Source organism: Cetorhinus maximus, chromosome 12 (assembly GCF_964194155.1).
Source record: "Cetorhinus maximus chromosome 12, sCetMax3.hap1.1, whole genome shotgun sequence".
NCBI classification, from domain to species: domain Eukaryota; kingdom Metazoa; phylum Chordata; class Chondrichthyes; order Lamniformes; family Cetorhinidae; genus Cetorhinus; species Cetorhinus maximus.
The window spans coordinates 96,994,079-97,016,426 of record NC_135890.1 but is presented as its reverse complement, the minus strand read 5'-3'; the positions used below and the strand labels follow the sequence as shown (position 1 = coordinate 97,016,426).

The 22,348-nt window shown below is 39.4% G+C and overlaps 1 protein-coding gene across 4 annotated transcripts in view; it reads right to left on the bottom strand.

Annotated features, from left to right (window-relative positions):
• The window catches only part of ift81 (intraflagellar transport 81 homolog), a 109,058-nt gene that overhangs the window by 69,334 nt on the left and 17,376 nt on the right, over nucleotides 1–22,348 (bottom strand). For 3 of the 4 annotated variants that reach the window (XR_013578200.1, XM_078554159.1, XM_078554158.1), the window contains exons 6-10: nucleotides 14,760–14,825; nucleotides 14,314–14,424; nucleotides 9,822–9,906; nucleotides 6,922–7,085; nucleotides 1,825–1,920 (exon numbers count right to left, since the gene is read on the bottom strand). Coding sequence is in view for 3 of the 4 variants with exons in the window: in XM_078554159.1 (XP_078410285.1) it covers nucleotides 1,825–1,920; nucleotides 6,922–7,085; nucleotides 9,822–9,906; nucleotides 14,314–14,424; nucleotides 14,760–14,825 (522 nt within the window). In the remaining variant the exon portion in view is untranslated. Of the gene's footprint in view, nucleotides 1–1,824; nucleotides 1,921–5,903; nucleotides 6,039–6,921; nucleotides 7,086–9,821; nucleotides 9,907–14,313; nucleotides 14,425–14,759; nucleotides 14,826–22,348 lie in introns of those variants that run through there. The other variant, XM_078554160.1, reaches the window with a different exon arrangement.

Here is a 22,348-nt window from a genome sequence, read left to right as displayed (position 1 = left end):
TGCTATGATGAACAACTAATACTAAACTTACTAGATTCAAACTTACAAAACTTCAGTATTTAGAAACTGAGGTAGGATAAATGATGGGAGAAGTTACTTGTTATTTGATATAGCTTTGACGTTTATGATTTAAATAAATTTAAATAGAAGGAAGCAAGCAACTAACATGAAATTTTGCAAAATATTTTACATAGTTTGTAGTCTTAAACTACTGTTTTTATTTTATTTTCTCACCAATTGTCACTATCCTGCTTTACATGTGATAAACAGCAACTTGAGCAAGATACTGAGAAGGTAGAAAAGAGGAAGAAAATACTTTGACCAAACTTTATAAACATGACAACACATAGTGCAAAATCTTGACATTTAATGTCAAGGGTTACTACTTAAAGTTGCCACATTTTCCTTAGAACTGTAGAAACCTGTCTGTTACTAATATAGATTGACTCCAGTCGCAATTTATTGGCCATTTGATAAATACATATAAATGGACAAAGTATTTGAAATTACACTTTGATTCAAAGAACCTGGGTTTGACTGTGGCCTAACAAGAGCAGTGTATCAAATTCCGGGAAGGGTGCAAAAACTCTCCTTCACTATCTCCCACACATAACCTCGCCCCTACTCCTGCTCTCTAATCAAGTTGACTCAAAAACCAGCATAACTGAACCATTGGATTGATCAGGTGCTTCCAAATTTATGTTGTCAAGGGGAGGCAATGGCGTAGCGGTATGGATTAGTAATCCGGAGGCACAGGATAATGCCCTGGGACCCGGGTTCAAATCCCACCACGGCAGGTGGTGGAATTTGAGTTCAATAAAAATCTGGAATTAAAAGTCTAAGGGTGACCATGAAACCATTGTCAATTGTTGTAAAAACCCATCTGGTTCACTAATATCCTTTAGGAAAGGAAATCTGCTGCCCTTACCCGGTATGGCCTACATGTGACTCCAGACCTACAGCAATGTATCAAAGCAATGTGGCTGACTTTTAAGTGCCCTCTGAACAAAGGCAATTCAGGATGGGCAATGAATGCTTGCCTAGCAAGCGACGCCCACATCCCATGAGAGAATTTTTAAGAAGTGGCAATTGCTTCTTACAGGAACACAACTATAAATCTCAACAGGATTGAAAAGATTGGATGGTAGTAAAAAAATTACATCAAATATAACTACCATGTTTTACAGTATGTCAGAATATTGTGTGCCTGTTTTGATGCACATGTAGGACCAGATTTTTAGCATTTTAATTTCTACTTTGCATCTCCAATAGAAGGCATTGATCAGGATGAGGGAATGGATCTGTGAAGAATCACAAAGAAAATCCATATCCAATTTCTCGATGGCATTATACCACTGAATCATCTTAATGGGATGTTTTTCAGGTAGGCCAGCAGAGGTATAAGTCATTAGACATTTTTTTTGTTGTGGATGGTGGGGAGCGCATATCATGATTAAAGGACATATTGCCACTACAGCATTCACACTGAAAATTTCTGTAAACTGTACTAGTCGATGAATGCTTAGCTCTATGCAGTGGGAATATTTTAGGGATCTCATAACTCATTGATGAGGGGTGCCACCATACCTATCGGATATATGAGTGCTGTTGCTGGATATCAGCCCAGAATTTAGATCTGGAGTTCCAGCCCCATTCACCAGGATTAAATCCTACATCTATTGCATACAGCCATTCAGCCAAAGGCTCACACCACATTTTAAAAAATGTGAAAAATAAATATACACAAATATGTACTACTACTTCTTTTAGAAATGAAATCAGTTTGGAGCTCATCTGCCATACTAATGTTTACATTATCCTTACCTGTTGCCGAAAAAGAAAAAGTTTGTCATCCATTGGATCATTTCTCATCATTCTCTTTTCAATTAGTTGGTTAATTTGTGTATTGATCTCCTGGATCTAAAAATTGAGAGTAGTGATATCAAAATAATGAACTGTTTCTAAGAATGTTGGGTTTTAAATAATGCAAAAATATTAAATAAAAGAACTTAAAATGTTGAACATACTTTGACTACCAAGAGACAATACAACTTTGTAAGGAGTGTGCAATTCCTGGTATAATTAAAAGCCTCAATTATTCTATACTCAATGCTGTTTGCAAAATCTCATTTACAAAGATTAATCACATTTTAAAATACATATTTTGAAAACATGATGCTATAAAGTACTAAGTGCTAAGCAAAGGACTGTCTTTCTTTCTATTTTCTTTAAGTTTAATTGTTGCTCCAAATGTTTAGCACGGTAATCACTTTGGCCGTAGGAGTAAATGGTCATCTCTTGCTTGGTCATATTAATCATCCTGCATCACGAATCATTTGAAGTGATAAAGTTTAAATTGAAAAACTTCTGATCCAAGTCAGAAGTTAATCATATATTGAAATGTTGTCCAATACAGTAATACTAATATTGGAAATTGGTCAGGACAACACAAAAGCAGGAACTAGCAGATAGTTCAGCAACTTTCTACATTGTGAACGGAAGGAGTCCCAGGTTCTTCTGAGGGGCATTAATATCAGAGATTGGCTGTAACAACAGACCAGTAGCAAGATCAAATTAACCATCTGGGATAGGTTTCAGGCACCTCATATTCCTTTGAAATGCCAGGTGGAAACACCAGTTTAAACTGATTCTAAAGTAAAATGCTGCAGATATTGGAAGTCTGAAATTTAAAAAATCAGAAAATGTTGGAGATACTCAGTATGTCAGGTAGCATCTGTGAAGGGGGAGAGAAAAATGAACATTTCAGATTAATGATCTTTCATTAGAAATGGAAAATGTTTTAATGTTTTAAGCAAGTGCTTAAGCAAGCAGGGAGAGAGATACTTTGTTTCTCTCTCCACAGATGCTGTCTGACCTGTTGTGTATTTCTAACATTTCTATTTTTTATTTTCTGAGGTTAAACTGATTGGTAGTAGACAAACAGCATGACCAGAATCTGTTGACCAGAGATGAAAATGGGAAGGTGACACCCACAGTTTTTATGGGTGAGTGCAGACTCAAGAGCGGGAGCGATTCACTCTCCAGAAGGGAAAACAATCATGGAGAAATCTGATTGTTGCTGTACAGTTTCTTTTGTTCTCAGGCACTAATAGCAGAACCATTTCTGTAAGAAAGGTTAGAGTAAAAATGGAGACCCGCATTCAGGGAGAGTGTAGGGTCAATGTAAGTGAGGAAGCTGCAAATCAACTAGATGTAAGTTTTGGTGAACTGGCCACTGGACTTTATCCAGAGTGGAGTGGGTAAAATCAATTCTTCCTCTGTTAACTATCACTTAAATACAGTATTTAAATGTAATAATTCTTTACTTGTTGACAATAAAGAATCACCATAACTCTATTGGTGTCAATCGCTACCCATTCAACCTTTGCTCCACAAATTCTCGTACCAAAGTTATAAATTAATACCGTGTGATATATATGCCCCTTAAAGTCCAGAGGTGTGACAGTAGGAAAAGGAAATAATACAATAGAAATGTGTTTTTTCCAAAATGATAACTACAGAAATTAAGCAGACTATTTCTGATTGTTGAACACAAAGCAAGTGCAGAGATCTGAAGCTTAACAATATGATCGTTTATGAGCTGGGGCACTTGGCCACTCATAAGACAACAGGATCTTATGATATACACACACAAAAATAATTATTGAACTATACGAGTGGGAGCACAGAGTGGAGATGACTCGGCCTGAGTGTGACGAGGAACGAATGCTAACCTGGGAGTTTGGTGCAGATGAGAAGGAACTGCTGCTTTTTATACTTTTTATCAGCCTCCAGTAGCTGGTGAGAGTTCAAAGGCATTAAATCAGGTGAGCAGGTGAGTGATTAGTTTTAAGATTTTATCCCTCTAAACAGGGGCAGTGGTTTAAACCAGTACTGGGGAGATGCAAGTATTACATTAAATTTATAGCCTAGTTAGTTAAACTACTTAATATAAATACAGATAACAACTGAGTGACATTTCTAAATTTGAGACATAAAACACAATAAAGATGGCAAGGCAGGTGATGTGTTGCAGCTGCAGCATGTGGGTGCTGGTGGTCACCAGTGTGATCCATAGCATGCACATCTGCACAAAGTTTCTGCAGCTTGAGGAACCTCAGCGTTGATGAGCTAGAGTCCAAGCTTCAGATATTGCGATGCATCAAGAGGTAAGTTACCATGATACTTTGTTCCAGGATGCAGTCACACCTCTTAGGCTAGGTACTTCTAATTTGACCTGTGGTCAGGGACAGGAGTATGTGACGCAAGGTGAGGCAGGTATGGGGACACAGAAGGTAGCAATAGAGGAGCCTGAACCCCTGCAATTGTTCAACCGGTTCAAGGTTCTTGCAGCCTGTGTGGACGAGAGCAGGGACTGCAGGTGGATGAACGAACTGACCATGGCATCCTGGTCCAGGGAGCCATTCAAGTGGGGGAGTAAAAAAGAATGTACTTGTTGTAGAGGACAGTATAGCTAGGGGGGTAGATACTGTTCTCAAAATGTTCAACAAAAATACATTCCATTGAGTAAAAGAAACTCAGCAAGATCCACCCATGGTTCAGTAAGGAAGTTAAGATAATATTCGATTAAAAGAGGCTTATAATATTGCAAAGAATAGCAGTAAGTCTGAGGGTTGGGACTGTTCTAAAAAGCTATAAAGGGCCACCAAAATGTTAGCCTAACATCAGTCATCAGGAAAGTGCTGGAATCTATTATTAAAGAAGTCTTAACAATACAATTAGGAAAGCATAGCATGATCAGAAGAAGTCAACATGGTTTTACGAAAGGGCGATCCTACTTGACAAACTTATAGTTTTTGAGGATGTGACTAGTAGGGTAGATAAAGGGGAACCAGTCGATGTTGTATACTTGGATTTCCAAAAGACATTCACTAAGATGCCACACAAGATACAAGCTCATGGAGTTGGGGTGATCTATTAACATGGATAGAGGATTATTTAATGGACAGGATGCAGAGGGTAAGGATAAATGGGGCATTTTGAAGTTGGCAGGCCATGACTAGGGGAGTGCTGTAAGAATCAGCTGGGGCCTCAGCTATTTACAATCTATATTAATGATTTAGATGAAGAGACAGAGAGTAATGTATCTAAGTTTGCTGACGATACAAAGCTAGTTGGAAATGCAAGCCGTGAGGACACAAGAAAGCTGCAAAGAGATATAAACAGGTTAAGTGAGTGGACAACAAGATGGAAAATGGAGTATAATGTGGAGGAGTGTGAAGTTATTCACTTTGTTCATGTGAATAGAAAAGCAGAATATTTTCAAAGGGTGTGAAACTTGTAAATGTTGATGTTCAGAGAACCTTGGGCCTATGTGATTGGTTTTGTATAAGTTTAAGATTCTTGTTTGTGACTGGCATACGTTATTTTCAAGGAAATCTCGCACAACACACAAACATTTCGCTTGCAGGTATAGCAAGCAACTAGGAAAACATGAGAGCTGCTGGACACCTGTATGATCTATTGCAAGGGGACTGGAGTACAAGAATAAAGAAGTCTTGCTACAATTGTATGGGGCTTTGGTGAGACCACATTTGGAATACTGTGTACAATTTTGGTCTCCATATTTCAGGAAAGATATATTTACATTGGAGGCAGTAAAGCAAAGTTTCACTAGGTTGATCCCTGGGCTTGTCTTATGGTGAGGGGCTGAGTAAATTGGGTCTATATTCTCTGGAGTTTAGAAGAACAAGGGTGATCTCATTGAAACATTAAAGATTTTATGAAGGAGCTTGATAGGGTAGATACTGAGACGCTGCTTCGCCTAGCTGGGAAATCTAGAACAAAAAGGCACAGTTTCAGGATGAGGGGCTGATCATTCAGGACTGAGATGAGGAGAAATTTCTTCACCCAAAGGATTGCGAATCTTTGGAATTCTCTACCTGGATTGTAGATTCACAAGCATTGAATATATTTAAGGCTGAGATGGACAGATTTTTGGTCTCTCGTGGAGTCAAGGGAATATGGGGAGCAGGATAGAGAATGGAGTCAAAAATGATCATATTGAGCGGTGGAGCAGGCTCGGTGGGCTGTATGGTCTTCTTATACTCTTATTTCTTGTGTTATGTGCTATAAGGGCAAGCAGTGCTGGACATACTCATCAGGTCCATCACTATCTGAAAGGGAGAAGACAAGTTAACATGTCAAACGTTGACTCTTTCAGAGAAGCTTTGATAAAGTTTCTGCATCAAAATGAGAAATTGTCTTGTTGTTATACATGCCGATGGACCTGCTTTTTCCAATCATTTTGGTTCTTTTTTAGATTTCAGAATTTGCAGTAGTAATTTTCTTAAGTATAGACAGTGATTCTTAAATCTTTCAAGTTATGAAATTAGACATTAGATCAAAAGTCTGAAGAGTAGCTAATGTGCTATTTTCAAAGAAAAGTCAGGAGCTATTGGTTAGTGATCAGCAGATACTTCTTTTCACTACCAATAGATACTGAAGACAAATGGAGAGCTCCAATTACTGATTTAGCAGTGATCAGCTCTGCTTTTATGAGCTAGAATGAAACTGGGCAGTGTGTTTAACTACTCAGAGAAATTGTAAAAAGTTGCTTACATTTCTTTCACCTACATTTCCTCTTCGTTGAAAACAATACCGCTAGGATTAATAAAACTGCGATAATAACCATCACAATTATCAACAACAGCAATGACATGAGCTATGGTTTTCCCCCAAAAGTTTGATGACACCTATTGCCATTTTCATGCTGTATTATTTATAACTTACAGACCAAGAATGATTGCTTCCTGATGAATTCATGAATCTAAGGTAGATGGGCCACTCTCCTCATCTCATCTAGGAAAGGGCTGTGAAAAACAAATATACATACATGCATACTCCTGCATTTACTGTCATCAACATTTGAAGAAATGCAATATCATCTTATCACTGCACCTTGGTTTCGAGCTCACTGAGGTCAGACTGTCCCATTGCTGGTTCTGCTACCACTTTTTGTAAGTAATGAACAGTTTTCTTCTTGCTTTCCAATTCCTTGGGAAACTTGTCTGAAACCATGTATGTGTTGAATTTTATTTCTTCATCTAGCCTCTTCATCAAACCTGAAAAGAATATTCAGTTCAACTATTAAGAGTTAAACATTTACATTTTAATCTCAAATAAAACTACGCATATTCTGATAGTTATTGACTGTTGTTTTGAATCATTTTACTTTTGGTTTCTAAAAGTTCAGAACTGTATTACTCAATTATAACTTTGAGCCTTCACTGGTTACAAGTTTCAGCGACAACACTCATCTACGTTTAGATCCATCAGCCAGTAAAGTGCAAAAATTTCAATAACCCTCAGTCACTCTGCTAGGTAGGACTCTCCAACTTGTAGAAATAGAACAACAATTTTCTATCACATCATGAAGCAACTGTGCCTTCTACTGGCCGAATACAGGACTCCATCTACAGAAGAGCAACTGTTATCCCTTTTCTGCTTAGCTGCAAGGAGAAGAACATATATGGAAGTGAATTTTGACCAAAAGTGATTACACAATATAAAATTCCGAGGGGCTTTTGCTGACAAATTCTACTGAGTTCTTCTCCATTCATAATTATTCCAATAATGAAGCAGCCCATATCAGCCTACAGCAGGACTTGGACAACTTCCATGTTTTATCTATCAAGTGGCAGGTAACATTTGAACCACATACATGCCATGCAATGACAAACTCCAACAAGAAAAAACAAATCACTGCTCCTTGACCTTCTGTGACACCGACCCTCACCGAGTCGCTCACCATCAACATCTTAGAAATTACCACTAACCAGAAGCTTAACTGGACCAACTTCATCAACAGCGTGTCTACAGGAACAGGGCGGACAGTGCGTACCCTGCAATGAAGTACCTACTGATCCTTCAAAGTCATTTTAATGTTCACCTTCACGACACGGCACGCATTGTAATGGCTCATGAAGGCAGCTCACCACCACTTTCTGAAGGGCAAATAGGGATGGGAAATAAATGCCGGGCTTGCCATTGATATTCACATCCCATGAACAAATTTTACGAAGTCTATCATCTACAAGATTGAAGTCAGGAGTGTTATGGATTACTCACCACCCACCTGGATGAGTGCAGCTCTAGCAACACTCAAGGTACTCAACAGTATTCAAGATGGAGCAGTTTCCTTAATTAGCAACTTTACAATATCCATTCTCCCCACCACAGGTGCACTGCTGATACAATATGTATTATCTACAGGATGCACTACAGCAAATCACCAAGCTTAAATTTGACAGTCCCTTCCAGCCCTGTGAGCTCTACCACCAAGACCCTAGGAATGCCATCCCTCCAAGTCAAACTTGATTTCAACATAAACTATTATTTTTTGCAAAAATATACTTTATTCATAAAATTTGTAAAAGTACATTCCAAAGCATTTCAAATTGAATATTACAGTAAATGCTACAGCTTACAATAAACATTCCATGTCAGGCGTACAACCCAAGGAGTTCCACAATTTCCAGCCCCCTCAATATACTACGGCTGAAAGGCCTTACTTAGGTGGTGGCCTTTCCCCATTGTGCCTTTGCGGCGCCTGCCCAAAGCTTTAGTGTATCCCTCAGCACATAGCCCTGGGCCTTGGAATGTGCCGGTCTGCAACACTCATTCGTGCACAACTCTTTGCACTGAAAGACCAGAAAGTTTCAGGCGGACCAAAGAACATCTTTCACCGAATCAATGGTCCTCCAGCCACAGTTGATGTTTATCTTGGTGTGCGTCCCTGGGAATAGCCCATAGAGCACAGAGCCTTGCACTAAACTGCTATTTCTTCAGTACTGCTGGATCAAAATCTTGGAATTCCCCATCTAACATTGTGGGAGCACATCAGCACAAAAACAAGATCCACTATCGTCTTCAGTGTAATAAGGGGTGAGCATCAAATGCAGATTGCAAGCACCATCCACATCCTGAGGACAAAATACTGAGCATTCAATACACAAACGAAAGAACACAACTTTCTTAGTTTGCATAAAATGTTGTCTTCGTTTATCTGCCCTGAAGTCTGTAACAGACCCAATCATTAACTATTGTTAGCAAGTCATACTGGCTTTTTTCACCAAATCTGAGAAGGGGTGACCTGACAGAGCTATGGGAGGAAGGAAAGTGGAATTAGATTAAATGAAGAAAAGCTCAGGCATTGGGGATTGAATGGCCTGTTTCAGTGCTGCAACATTCTGATGCTTGATTCTATGCACAGCCCTCGAAGTGGCTGTTTCTCATGTGAGAAACTGGATAATGACAATTGGTGAGGTCGTCCAATCCTATTGTCAGTAATATGTACATACTCTTCAGCAGGGCTCACTGGGTATGAACCAGAGGCTGGAACCCTGAATAATCTATCAGCCTTCTGGAAAAGCAAGACAGTGATAGTGCCACATTGCTTCCCAGTACCAAAGATCTATTCAGTCTGTATTCCTTGGCACCATACTATGTAATAATTATTTACTGTTTTAGGTAAAAATAAGAAAATGTATAATTTTGGTGATTAAGAGGTAGTTCAATCTATTTAATTGCAAAGATAAATTAATGGTAAAGAGCATTACTTGAAAAAATACTTTACATAGAAAACACAGCTTTTATGCCTCTCTACTAACTCCATTATCCGGAAGTTGATAATCTGGAATTTAATTGTTCTTCAAAGAGCTTCTCCTACCTTGTGCTGCTCTTGAATTACTGAAAATCCATTAAACAAGCATTCTATGATCTACATAGCTCAATCAGAAGAAATCTATGGAATCATTCTGACACTGCGTCCTAAATTTGGACTTTCATATAGCACTTACTTTCTGGCTTCGCATCAGCTGAAGCTTGTCGAAGGTCCTTCAACTGCTGTTGCGCTCTCTGCAGCCTTTGTTCTGCATGGAATAACTACAGAAGAAAATATATAATGTAGAACTCCAAAATAATAAAAACATTGCTAAAATTTCTTATTTAGTAAATGGGTCGAAAACAGATTTATTTCCATGACTTTCATGTTTCATGGACATTACCTTTGAAATTAAAATTAGAGCAAGTTATAATACATACAACATATCTAATGACTTACATAAATATGTGTACAATTGGTTGGTGAATTTCTGAGAAGTTATGAATGTGCTTTTTTAAGTTACTTTCCTGGTGTCTTCAAGTCACATACTTGCTATAGCCAGGAGACAAATAATAAATACATTGCAGGCTTCCACCAATCAAACCTTGCGTCAACAAAGATGCTGAACTGATTTTCTCCTGCCCCCATACAGGGAGGTGCCTGAAGATAATGCAAACAGGACGAAAAAAACTCAATATAATTCTATGTCCCATTGCTCAATGCATCTATGCTACCTACGAACCAAGCTATATGATCACTACAGGACAGTATATGAGAAGAAACTGGCAGCTAACATAAAAGGGAATCCAAAAGTCTTCTATAGACTTATAAATAGCAAAAGGGTGGTAAAAAGTGGGACTGATTACAGACCAAAAAAGAGAATTAGGAATGGTGGCAGGGGGCATGACTGAGGTATGTTATGATCCTTGGCCAGACCCCAGGATGTGGGGGGTGGTCTTGTTAGGGGCCAGTAAAATTTTGTTTAAAGTAGTTAAAAGGTTGAGATTCAAGACACCTGCTTTTGAAATAAAGCCACAAGATTCCACAAGTTTTGAACAAACGAAAGCAAAATTTACTATACAAGTTCAGAAAGATAAAACAATTTACAATATATATCTTATACTCTAACATTCAAGTATGAGGTACATGTGAATTACCAGGCAAACTGTGGTCGAACACACCACACTACAGAGTAGATGACATTGCAACCAAGACAGAGTCCACAGATTTCTCAAGAAATCACCCAGAGGTTAGTCCCACTGTGAGTCAACCAATCTCACTGAAACTTCGTCTTTCTGATGAGGGTTTCAAATCTGCACCTTTGAAGATCCTGCCTTGGAATTCTCTCTAATTATCTCTCCCACTTGAATGGCTTTAACAATGGCCCACCTCGCAGGGTTTCAATCTCAAGCAGAACACCACAACTTCACAGGGGTACCTTTGTCCCATGGCCCACTGTTCAACTAACTGCAGCTCTTTCTTTAATTCGGAGCCTATTTCTTTGCTTCCTTTTTTTAAGCTTACTTAACAGAGCCTATTTCAGTCCCTGTGTCTGTGACACTTCTTGACTAGCAGACTGCCTCAAACTGACTTCCTGAAGAAGAGCTGTTCACTGACCCTTGAACTGATCTGGGGAACCCATCAAAATACTCCAGAGTCCCACCTTTGTTACTAGGCAAGAACTATTGTAACAACATTGGAACATCCTGCACCTTTAAATGTTACAATGTCCATAGACTGTGAATTTATCACACACTCAGACAAATATAATGAATTGCATTCATAACTGGTATTAAATTAATATTTTGCATTTGGCTATACCAAGGAAGATGTTGCCCAGGTCATGGTCAAAGAGAGGGCAATTAGGCACTTATAGTTGATAAGACACCAGGACCGGATGAGATGCATCCAATGATACTAAGGGAAGCAAGAGTGGAAATTGTGGAGGCACTAGCCATAATTTTCCAGTCTTCCTTAGACTCAGTGCTGGTGCCAGAGGCTGGAGAATTACACCATTGTTCAAAAAAAAGGGTGTAAAAGACAAGTCTAGCAACTACAGGTCAGTCAGTTTAACTTGGGTGGAGGGAAAGCTTCTAGAAACTATAATTCATGATAAAATTAATAGTCAATTGAGCAAATGCAGGTTAGTTAAGGAAAGCCAGCATGGATTCATTTAGGGCAAATCATCTTTAACTAACTTGGAGTTTTTTTGATGACATAACAGAAAGGGCTGATGACCGCAATGCTGTCGATGTGGTGTACATGGTCTTCCAAAAGGCATTTGATAAAAGTGCTTCACAGCAGGCTTGTGAGCAAAGTTAGAGCTTATGGGATAAAAGAGACAGTAGTAACATGGATACGAAATTGGCTGAGTGACAGGAAACAGAGAGTAGTGGTTAACTGGTGCTTTTCGGACTGGAGGAAGGTCAGTATTAGGACCCCTGCTCTTCCTGATATATTTAATGACCTAGACCTTGGTGTACAGGGCACAATTTCCAAATTTGCAGACAATACAAAACTTGCAAGCATTGTGAACTGGGAGCAGGATAGTGTAGAACTTCAAAAGGACATAGACAAGTTGGTGGAATAGGCAGACAAGTGCAGATGAGATCTATTGCAGAAGTGTGAAGCGTTTCATTTTGGTAGGAAGAACATAGAGAGAGAATATAAAATAAAGGGTACAATTCTAAAGGGGGCGCAGGAGCACCGAGTGCTGGGTGTACTCGTACACAAATCATTGAAGGTGGCAGGACAGGTTGAGGGAGCGGTTAATAAAGTATTTGGCATCCTGAGTTTATCCATAGGGTCATGGAGTACAAAATCAAGGAAGTTATGGTAAACCTGTATAAAACACTGATTCAGCCTCAACTGGAGTACTGTGTACAGTTCTGGGCTTCAGGAAGGATGTGAAGGCATTAGAGAGGGTGCAGAAAAGATTCACGAGAATGAACCCAGGGACTGTTCTCTTCAAAAAAGAGATGGCTGAGGAGAGATTTGTTAGAGGTACTCAAAATCATGAGGAATATGGACAGAGTAGGTGGGGGAAAAGTTTACCCATTGGTGGAAGGAATGAGAACCAAAGGTCTCAGATTTAAGGTAACTGGCAAAAGAAGCAATGGCAACATGAGGGAAAACTGTTTATGCAGCGAGTGGTTAAGATCTGGAAAACGTTGCCTAAGAGTGTGGTGGAGACACGCTCAACTGAGGCATTCAAGAGAAAACCGAATTATTAGCTGAAAAGGAAGAATGTGCAGACCTACAGGGAGAAGGCAGGAGAGTGGGACTAGGTGAATTACTTCTTCAGGGAGCCAGCACAGACACGATAGGCTGAATGGCCTTCTTTGGTGCTGTAACTATTTATTACTTCTGGAAGATCCAGTTGTCCAGGATCTCAAATAGAAATTAGAGGTTAAAGAATTAGAAGTTTACATTCTACAGCAAACAGTAAATGTCTCATGTTAAATTATATTCCTCCTGCCAAATTTCCCACAATTGATAGATGTAAGGGCCCAGAATTTGCAGTCAGTGGCAAACAAGAGCATTTGCTGCTCGCCTCAAAGAAAGCCTTGCTGATCTCAGTGATGAGAATTATAACTCTTTCGACATGCAACCAATTGAGGTGTAGTTTAAGGGAGATTCCCAGTTTGAAGATGCAGTGATGCTATCAAACTGTCCACACAGCTAATCACACTAAAGAATTCTCACAGACAGCCAACTAGAAAATGAAAAGCACTAAAATCAAATAACTTAAAAACTTTATGTACAGCAAAATAAAAATTGGCACATGCACATGGGGTGATGATAGAAGCTGAAATATCATGGAAAATTACAAATTAATAAATGTAGTTTAAAAATGTAATTAATCATAATGAAGATATTTATCAACACTACACAAATAAATAAAATAATTCAGGGCCAGATCTGTAATTCAGCATTAGCTATTACTCTGATCACCATTATAAAACCCAGTTACACCTAATTGTACAAGATGTACAAACCTTTTATGGGGTTTCTAACATTGACGTGAGAGCAGAAAAGGGGAACTTTTTGCCACAACTGATTCCAACAATTGCTGGCTCAGGAGTGGGGTGTTGTTGTCAGGGCTAGTGGTGCAGCAATGAGTAATAGACTTCAGGATTTCCAGGCGCCAAATCTCAATGTTGCAGTCAGTTTCAGGGGAATAATGACAACAAATAATGACAGTTCGCCATCAAAGGCCCCTGCAAAATCTGGGCCAAAACCTCCATTGGCCCCCTATCAGCTAATCCATTAAATTCAAAATCCTTGTTTAAAAATCCTTCTACAGCTCTACCCCTTCTTACTCTCCAACCTCACAAAGCATAACACACTGGCATGTACTTTCCACTGTAACTACGTCATCCTGGACAACCCTCATACTTACTGCAGCTGTTTTAATCTTGCATTTAAAGTTAATGTGCATAGACTGAGTTTATGACCTCTCTTGCCACTTGCAAAAGGCTCCAACCTCTCCAATCATGACTTCAGTCACCCTGCAACTACTGCATACTGATGCTGCTCAGTACTTGTATTTTCTCCTGCTAATTGCAAGAAGGGCATTTAATGTTCTAAAGACACTATATAAATAAAAATAGTTGTTATATGAAACTATTCCAGACCAAGTACATATTTCCATATCTAGTTTATACATTATATAAGTTATAAATTGCCTGATTTTTCTGTTCCTGCTTTTGCTGCATTAAAGATTCTTCCCTCTCCTTCTCCACGCGAAGCTGTCTTGCCATCTCTAGCATCCGCTGATGATTTGATACTGTATCCACCTAGTGAAAACATGTAAAAATTGCTTTTACTATCAGCATCTGAAAAAAAATGACCAAGTTCCTATTTCACAGGTGATTTCCTTTTACCATCAATAAGCAGCTGCAGATGACAGCATGGAATTCACACCAATCAAATCAACATGCCTGCATTTAGTGTGCAACTCCTTGTAGAGGTTGGCAACTCTCCCAGCATGTCTCAGTTTACTTAAATGTGTTATTCAATGCCTTCCTTAAGCAGGCAACATGATGTTTCAATCCAGGTTATATTTTTCCATATGACATGCATCAAACTGTGGACAAAGAAACAATATCCTTACAAGATAACTGTATCATACCCTTTTCTTTAGGCGATCCACGCGCTTAATGAGTTGATCCTTCTCTTCCTCCATAGCATTTATATCCTGCAAATCCAAAGCAAACATTATGCCAGCTATTATCTATATAATTTAAGCGTCCTAACACATTGAGGTTTTAAGCATAAAATTCCAAACTGAAGCCTATACCTACATATATACATCTATATATCTACATATCTATCTATATATTAAAATCAGGTGCAATATTCTATATGATGTGTCTTTATTTGAAAAATTCTGAGAATAGATATTTCTTTTGTTTGCAGCTATTATTTTGAAAAACAGGCAAACAACAAAGTCCTGCCTTTCACAACTTCCTCCTTCACAAATAAGCTTAACTGCACTAAAGTCTTTGTACACCAGGTCACCCATTGCCAGTCCAAGTGTTCACCTATCAGCAGTTTTACAAATAAAAGATAGAAGTTGAAAAAAATGAAGCTTAAAAAACGGATGGCATCCATGCATTTCCTGCAGTAGAAAGTGCACACTGCATGGCGCACTGTCTGCAGTTGTTTGCATCTTTGTTGCTGCAATTTAATTCCTGATCACAGTGGAGTATCTGGGCAATTTTTAAGCTGGTATCTCTAAGCCTGTAATTTAAAAAGGAGCGAGTCAGAACCATGCAGGAAACATCCTAAAAAAAAATGATGGCACTTTCCCAAAAAGTGACAATATTATATAGACTGAAAAACAATGCTAGTGCTATCATGCTGGCCAGGGGATACAGTGTCAATGAATCTACAATGAGGTATATTAGGCAGTGTGAAGATAAAGGGGTCAGTGTTAGCAATCTCTGGTAGTCGTACTGTCAGGCACTGGTGTAATGCTGCCGGAGCACACCAGAGCACCGCTCTGGCTCCTCCTGTTTACTTTTGTGATGATTCCTGAACCCCGAGGAACTGTTACTAGAAGTCGGAGATCAGGAATTTGGAGGCCAGGAACTACATTCCGTGGCAGCTCTCGGGACTTTCACGCATGCACTGGGAACTGGCTGCACATGCGCAGTCAAGTGTTTTTTCGTTCCTCAGGTCAGGGAACAGTCCTGCACAGAACAGGAAATAAAGAACTGAAACAACACAAAATTACAGGTTAGGTGACCTGAACAGGGCACCATGATAGAGAAGGTGCCCCATGGAGCAGGACACAGGGGAGGTCCCAGAAGTAAAGTCCCAGGTAAGGGACAAAAATAGGGATCGGAGATCGATCCCATTCAGTCAGGATAAACAACAAGAACAGAGAAAAAGTATCCAAGTTAAAGAAAGCTGCATGGAGCAGACTTGAAGCAAAGCGGGCTTGAAAAAGGCAGTGAAGATCCAAGGAGGCAGCCGAAGGCTGGTGATCCCTTACTGCAGGCCTTTGGAGCAGCAATGTTCTGCTTCTCACGGCCAAAGATCTGAAAGTGTGCTTGGAGGGTGAAGCTCAAGTGTATGTGGAGATCCAAAGGAAATGCAGAAGGTGCGATTGAAACCCTGGAGGTGAACAACACATCAAAACTACTTTCCGTTCATGGCACCATCGTATTGCACCCCAGTCAGCGCCTGTTTAATGTCTACATATTTTGTCTTTTTTTCCCCGCCGATGCCCGGCTTTCAAAGTGGCAAGTTAACAACTTATAAAATAAAATGGCCTAAAATCCACTGACCTACTCAGTACTCACTGCCAGCCTGAAGGGAGGAAGGCCTCAGTCATAACTCAGACAGAACAAAGACCCAAGTAAGTAGAAAGAAAAATATACAGCTGAAAGAGAAAAGATAGGGCGATTTTAGAAATTGTCTTGTTTGCTGTGTTTTAATTTATTTGTTGAACAGGCTGGAACTTCTGAAGTGTCTCCTGTACAAGCAACTGCTTCTGAAGTTGACTTCGCTCAGTTTAACCTAAATTCCTTATGGCAGCTCAAACTAGAATAATCAGTGGTAAATTGTATTCTCCTACATTTTCTTGGGGTTCTTAACAAAAGGACTAAGAACTCCATAGTTGATTATGAGCTTTAGTCAGTCATATTGTAATTTAGCTGCTTAGGGTCTGTGAAAAGACTGTTGCTTGAGATGTGTCATAATCAACCAGACTCCTGTTCTCAGTAACAAACTCCTGTTTGCATAGCTGATCACAGAGACGTTAACGCCAGCCACTATTGTAACTGTCGGCTATAGTTGAATTTCTTCTAAATAGTGAAATAATTCCCTGTTTAATGACAACAACTCTGTGGTCTTCTACGAGCATAGGAGCAGGGGGTAAGCCAATCCCATCACCCTCACAAGCTTGTTCTGCCACATATTTGATCTGCATTTTAATTTCACCATTGCTCCATATCCGTTAATACCCTCACCGAGCAAAATCTGATCTCTCAGTTTCCTCTTGCACACACAGCATATCTCATTGTTGTTGCAACAAACTCCACAACCTTTATGTCACACTGCCAGATATTTGGCCAGTTATCCAAGTGAGATCTGACTAAGAGGAGTAAACAGGAGACCATAATGTGAGTGAATTGCTAACAGTTTCCCACAGAAAACAGGACAATTTCTAAAATCTCCAAGTCCAAGAGACTGCTACATGCATTGTCCAGGGGGGAAAAAAAAATCAAACCTTCAAAACTGCCTGATAACAACACAATGACTGCAAAACAAAAAAGCATAACCTCCTGTTACAGTGGCAGGTCTGTATCCCCGTGCAGATGTGTGGACAGAGGAAACGTGGAAGAGGGAAAAAGAGACAGATCCTTGGATATACTGTTAGGGCGAAAAACTTGGGTGTAAAACGAGCAAATATTGGTAACATCACTTTTCACGTCCAGGGGACTGAGTCTTTCGAATGAATGGCATTTGTACCAGTATCATACCATGGATCCGACTGGAGTGCAAGTTTAAAATCTCTCAAATAAAAACATAAGCTGTCGCAAGCTCACATCACTGCACAATGTGTCACTGAAAAAGCAAACGAAGACACTCTTGGAAAGATTTGTGACAACCTGAACGCATCTCATCTAAAGGCAACTTGTGCAGTTTTCTGTTTGGCATACCATTTGGGTCAAAACAGCAGACATTACTCTGACCACTCTGGCTTGCTGGAACTTCAAAATGAAAATGGTGTTGACGTGGGAATTGGGCTGCAGTAATTATTGGCCACATAGCTACTGAGATGAGAAGGGAAATGTGCCAGAATATCAAAGTAATAGAGGGTAAAATTTCGATTCTTATTGATTAATCTACTAGTCTAAGTAGCAAAACTAGTCTAGTAGTTTACCCGAAATGTGAAAGTGATAAGAAGGATGATCCACACTTCATGTTGAACTTCCAGATCAAAAGTATCTTCTTGAATGTCTCGAGAAACATGGTTTTGATGACTTCTACCTGAAGCAGCACCGTGTAGTGTTTGCTTGTGATGGAGCAAGTGTTATGATGGGCACCAAATCAGGTGTAGCTAACAGACTTATGAAGCAATACCCAGATATTATTATTTGGCATTGCCTAAATCATAGAAGTTAGAAGTTAGTGGAGTGAACCGTTTCCATTCATTTATAGACAAATTATACTGTGTATAACAGATCACCTTTCAATCAGAGGTAACTGGCAGAATGCACTGCTGAATTCGATTTCCAAAACAGACTGCATTTTAAGCACCAGGTGGGTAGCAAGTTCATTTCAAACAGTTTGGCGCAACTATGAAGCGTTATGTGCTAATTTTGAAATGGCAATGAAAGATGAAACACGGCCTCCCTCTGAGAGGAAAACCTATGAGGGTCTGTTAAAGAGAATTTCTTTGAAACAGTTTCTCTTAGACTTAGCTCTGAGCTATGACACATTACATGAACTCGGCACGCTCTCAGTGTTTACAGAAATGCACTACAATGATTGTGGTATGTAGACAAACTGATTCTTTGCAGCATGCGCGTCTTGCGTGACTGAAAGAGCAACCTGGCACAAAAACTCTTGAGGCCAAAGTTGCAGTCGCAAAGGGAAAGTTTGGAAAGGTTTTGTCAAGGAGCAGCAATAAGATTATCAGCATTAATTATCAGGAGTTTATTACCAGTCTCATTAATAATTTAGAAAATCGATTGTTCAAAACCATGTCATTGTAAGGCTCTTGGTCAGCTTCTGAGGCCCAATCCAGTTATGCATCGCTGATTGACCAATTGCAAATTCTTGACCAAGACTATTGGCCAGCTGAAGTGCCATCAGGTTATTGAGAATTGGCAATATCTTCTTTCTACAATTGGTTTAAAATTGTAATTTAGTTCTGTAATCAATGCATTCAGAGGTTACATGGAAGCTGAACAACGCATTCCCCACGGTTCACGACCATTACTAAATTATGCACAAGTAATTCCACTGCAGAATGCGAGTGAGGACTCAGTCAAATGAACTTACTTATAATACCAACGCAATCAAGAATTCTCATTAGCTGGGTATCAACACTTATATTTGCAAGACTACATGGGCTGCCCTCCTGACGTATTGGAATCCAACACCATATGTCACAACCTGACTGCGATGTCACCAATCGATGACTCAAGAACAAGATCACTCTTCCTTTAGCAGAAATGTGCAACTTGACCCACTGGAAATTGTGAAGTGTCATTTTGGTAAGTAAAGTTTTCTGTAATTCATGTTTTTAAATAGGCTTGAATTAAATAATTAAAATGTTGCATAATGAAATTCTAACTACGCTAAAGACTAATGATTCAAAATACCACTGTTCAGAATAAAGTGCCTTTCGGCACTAATATTTTTCACTTAAAAAGCATAGTTTTACTGATTTTTGGGGACTCAGATGATTAACACATAGGAAACATTGTAATAGTAAATTTAGAAATGATATTGCCAACACATTTTCTTAGAGCTCCTGCACCTCAAAATTTGGCACTACACCCCTACTGCCAGGTTAACTTTTGTAAGTAGGAGAGATCCACATTTGGAAGAAGTGTAGAAGTTACTAAACACGTGGATAGAGCACCAGTAACAAAGGTGAGCCACAGTTAAAAGGGCAGCAGCTGTTTTTAAATCTGCAAAGGGCAGGCTAACACTCTTAAAGCCAGCCACATTGGTACATAGTAAGTGTAAACTAATGTTGGTTTGTCAGAAAACCCTCGAGCACTTAAAGGGAAAAATACATCTCATCTACTGTTTTTTTGGAAGGCTAACAACACTGCCTGGGTTACAGCAGCAGCATTTGAAGATTGGTTTGAGAATTGCTTTCTACATGAGATCAGGACTTGTCGGAGGGAAAAGAACTTGTTCTTCAAGATCCAATTTATCTTTGACAATACACCTAGACATCCACACTCTTGCAGATAACCATCCAGACACTGAAATTTTGTTTTTAACCCCAAATACGACCTCACCCTATCCAGACAATGGACTAGGGGGGTCATCACATCCTTCAAAGTTTACTACACCCACAGAGGTTTCAGCCACATTTTCAACCTTATGGAAACAAACCCTTCAACCACAATTGAGATTGCTGGAAGAAATTTAACATCCTTATAGCAATAGGGATAATTAAGTACTCCTGGGATGAGGTTAGAGAATCAACTATAATTGCTTGCTGGAAAAAGTTTGGCGTGAGGCTGTGAATGATTCCACAGGGTTCCTTACTGTGGATGCTGAAGTAGCCAAGATTGTTGAGTTGGCAAAACAAGTTGCAAGGGAGGGATTTGAAGAATCGGCCACAGATCAAGTAGAGGAGTCGTTTCAGTCTCAACAAGAGGAACTCTCCACAGAAGAATTGGCGGAACTAATGATATTGAGTGAACTTAAACAGGAGCAGGAAGAAGAGCCAAAGAAAGCTCATTCCACACCCAAGATGATGGCAGACTTCATAAGATCAGCTGAAGATTTTTTAAAAAACAGATGACAGACAATGATACAAACATGGGAAAAGGCACTGCCTTTCATAGAGTGATTGACATTGGTATTGCGCCTTACCAAGAACTTTACAAAATTGAAACACAAAAGGCAAGGCAGTCAAAAATAATATTTTTTTAAAAATCCACATCAACATCTACATTAGGCACTTCACCCACTCCCTTCACCCTCAAGTACTGTACTGTAAGTGTGACAAATTTTACATTGCTCTTGTTTTATTTCTTTATTAAACAATTTCTCCAGTAAATTTCTCTTAAATTTATTAAAAACAATTTTTATTGCCTTTGATTCTTTATACATGTAAAATTTTAGGAAGGCTGGAACCTATCTAATTGACTCCCATTGTAAAGTATGTTTGTCATTCACGATTTCAGTTTGCGAAGTTCCACGGGAATGTAACCCCCGCAAATGGCATAACTTTACTGTATCTATTTGCTGGTCTGAGTAGCACACCATTTCAGCACAAGAACAGTTGTACCATGGAGACACAGGACACAGCTGCTCTTCCACAATCCTTTATGTTAAGTATGATTAATAAAAGCAAAATACTGTGAATGCTGGAAATCCAAAATAAGAGAAAAATGCTGGAAACACTCAGCAGGTCAGACAGAATCTGTAGAAAGAAAAAAATGTCAAAAGCTTATAGTGGATAGCCTATCCTCAGAAATGAAGGCAGAAGACAAGAAAAGAAGGAAAGGGTTGTAGATGGACCATATAAAGCATCGAGTTCAACAATTTCAGATTGTAACCTCTGAACTCTTTTGTCGGACGGCAGCTGTTAGTGATGATTTTGCTATTCCTATTGATATCTTTTCTCCTTTACTTGTCCCATTACCAACTCCTTTTGCCTTGCGCCATTTGTCATTTAATTTCTCATGCTTTTCGCTCGGCCTTTACTTTTGATCTTCCCTCCTCACTGACCTTCCCTGCTTTTGTACTTGCTTGAAATCTGTTATATCGCTTAACTTTTACCAGTTCTAGATTTACACTTTACACCAACTTAAAAAATGCAAACATGAATTTGGTGCAAAAAAATGTTAACTGGCCCACTCAAAATTGTGCACAGAGGGATTTCAATTTCTCCTTGCACTCAGTCAGAAAGCAACATTGACAAAGGCCCAAGAATAAGTTGCCTTCCCACCTCCTAAACTTGGAGATACGAATGGTCTGAAACACATTAAGTCATAGAATCAGAGCTTTACAGCATGGAAAGAGGCTCTTCAGCCTAACGTGTCCCTAACTGCTCTAATCCCATTTTCCAGCACTTGGCCCGTAGCCTTGTATGCTATGGTATTTCAAGTGTTCATCTGAATACTTCTGAAATAGAAGTTCCCGCCTCTACTACCCTTTCAGGCAGAGTTCCAAATACCCCCCACCCTCTGGGTGAAAAAAATTTTCCTCAAATCTCCTCTAAACCTCCTGACCCTTATCTTAAATCTATGCCCCCCTGGTTATTGACCCCTCCACTAAGGGTAAAAGTTTATTCCTATCTACCCTATGTCCCTCATAATTTTGTACACCTCAATCAGGTCCCCCCTCAGCCTTCTCTGTTCTCAGGAAAACAACCTCAGCCTATCTAGTCTCTCTTCATAGTTGAAGCGCTCCTGCCCAGGCAACATCCTGGTGAATCTCCTCTGCATCCTTTCCAGTGCAATCACATCCTTCCTATAGTGCGGCGACCAGAACCGCACACAGTACTCCAGA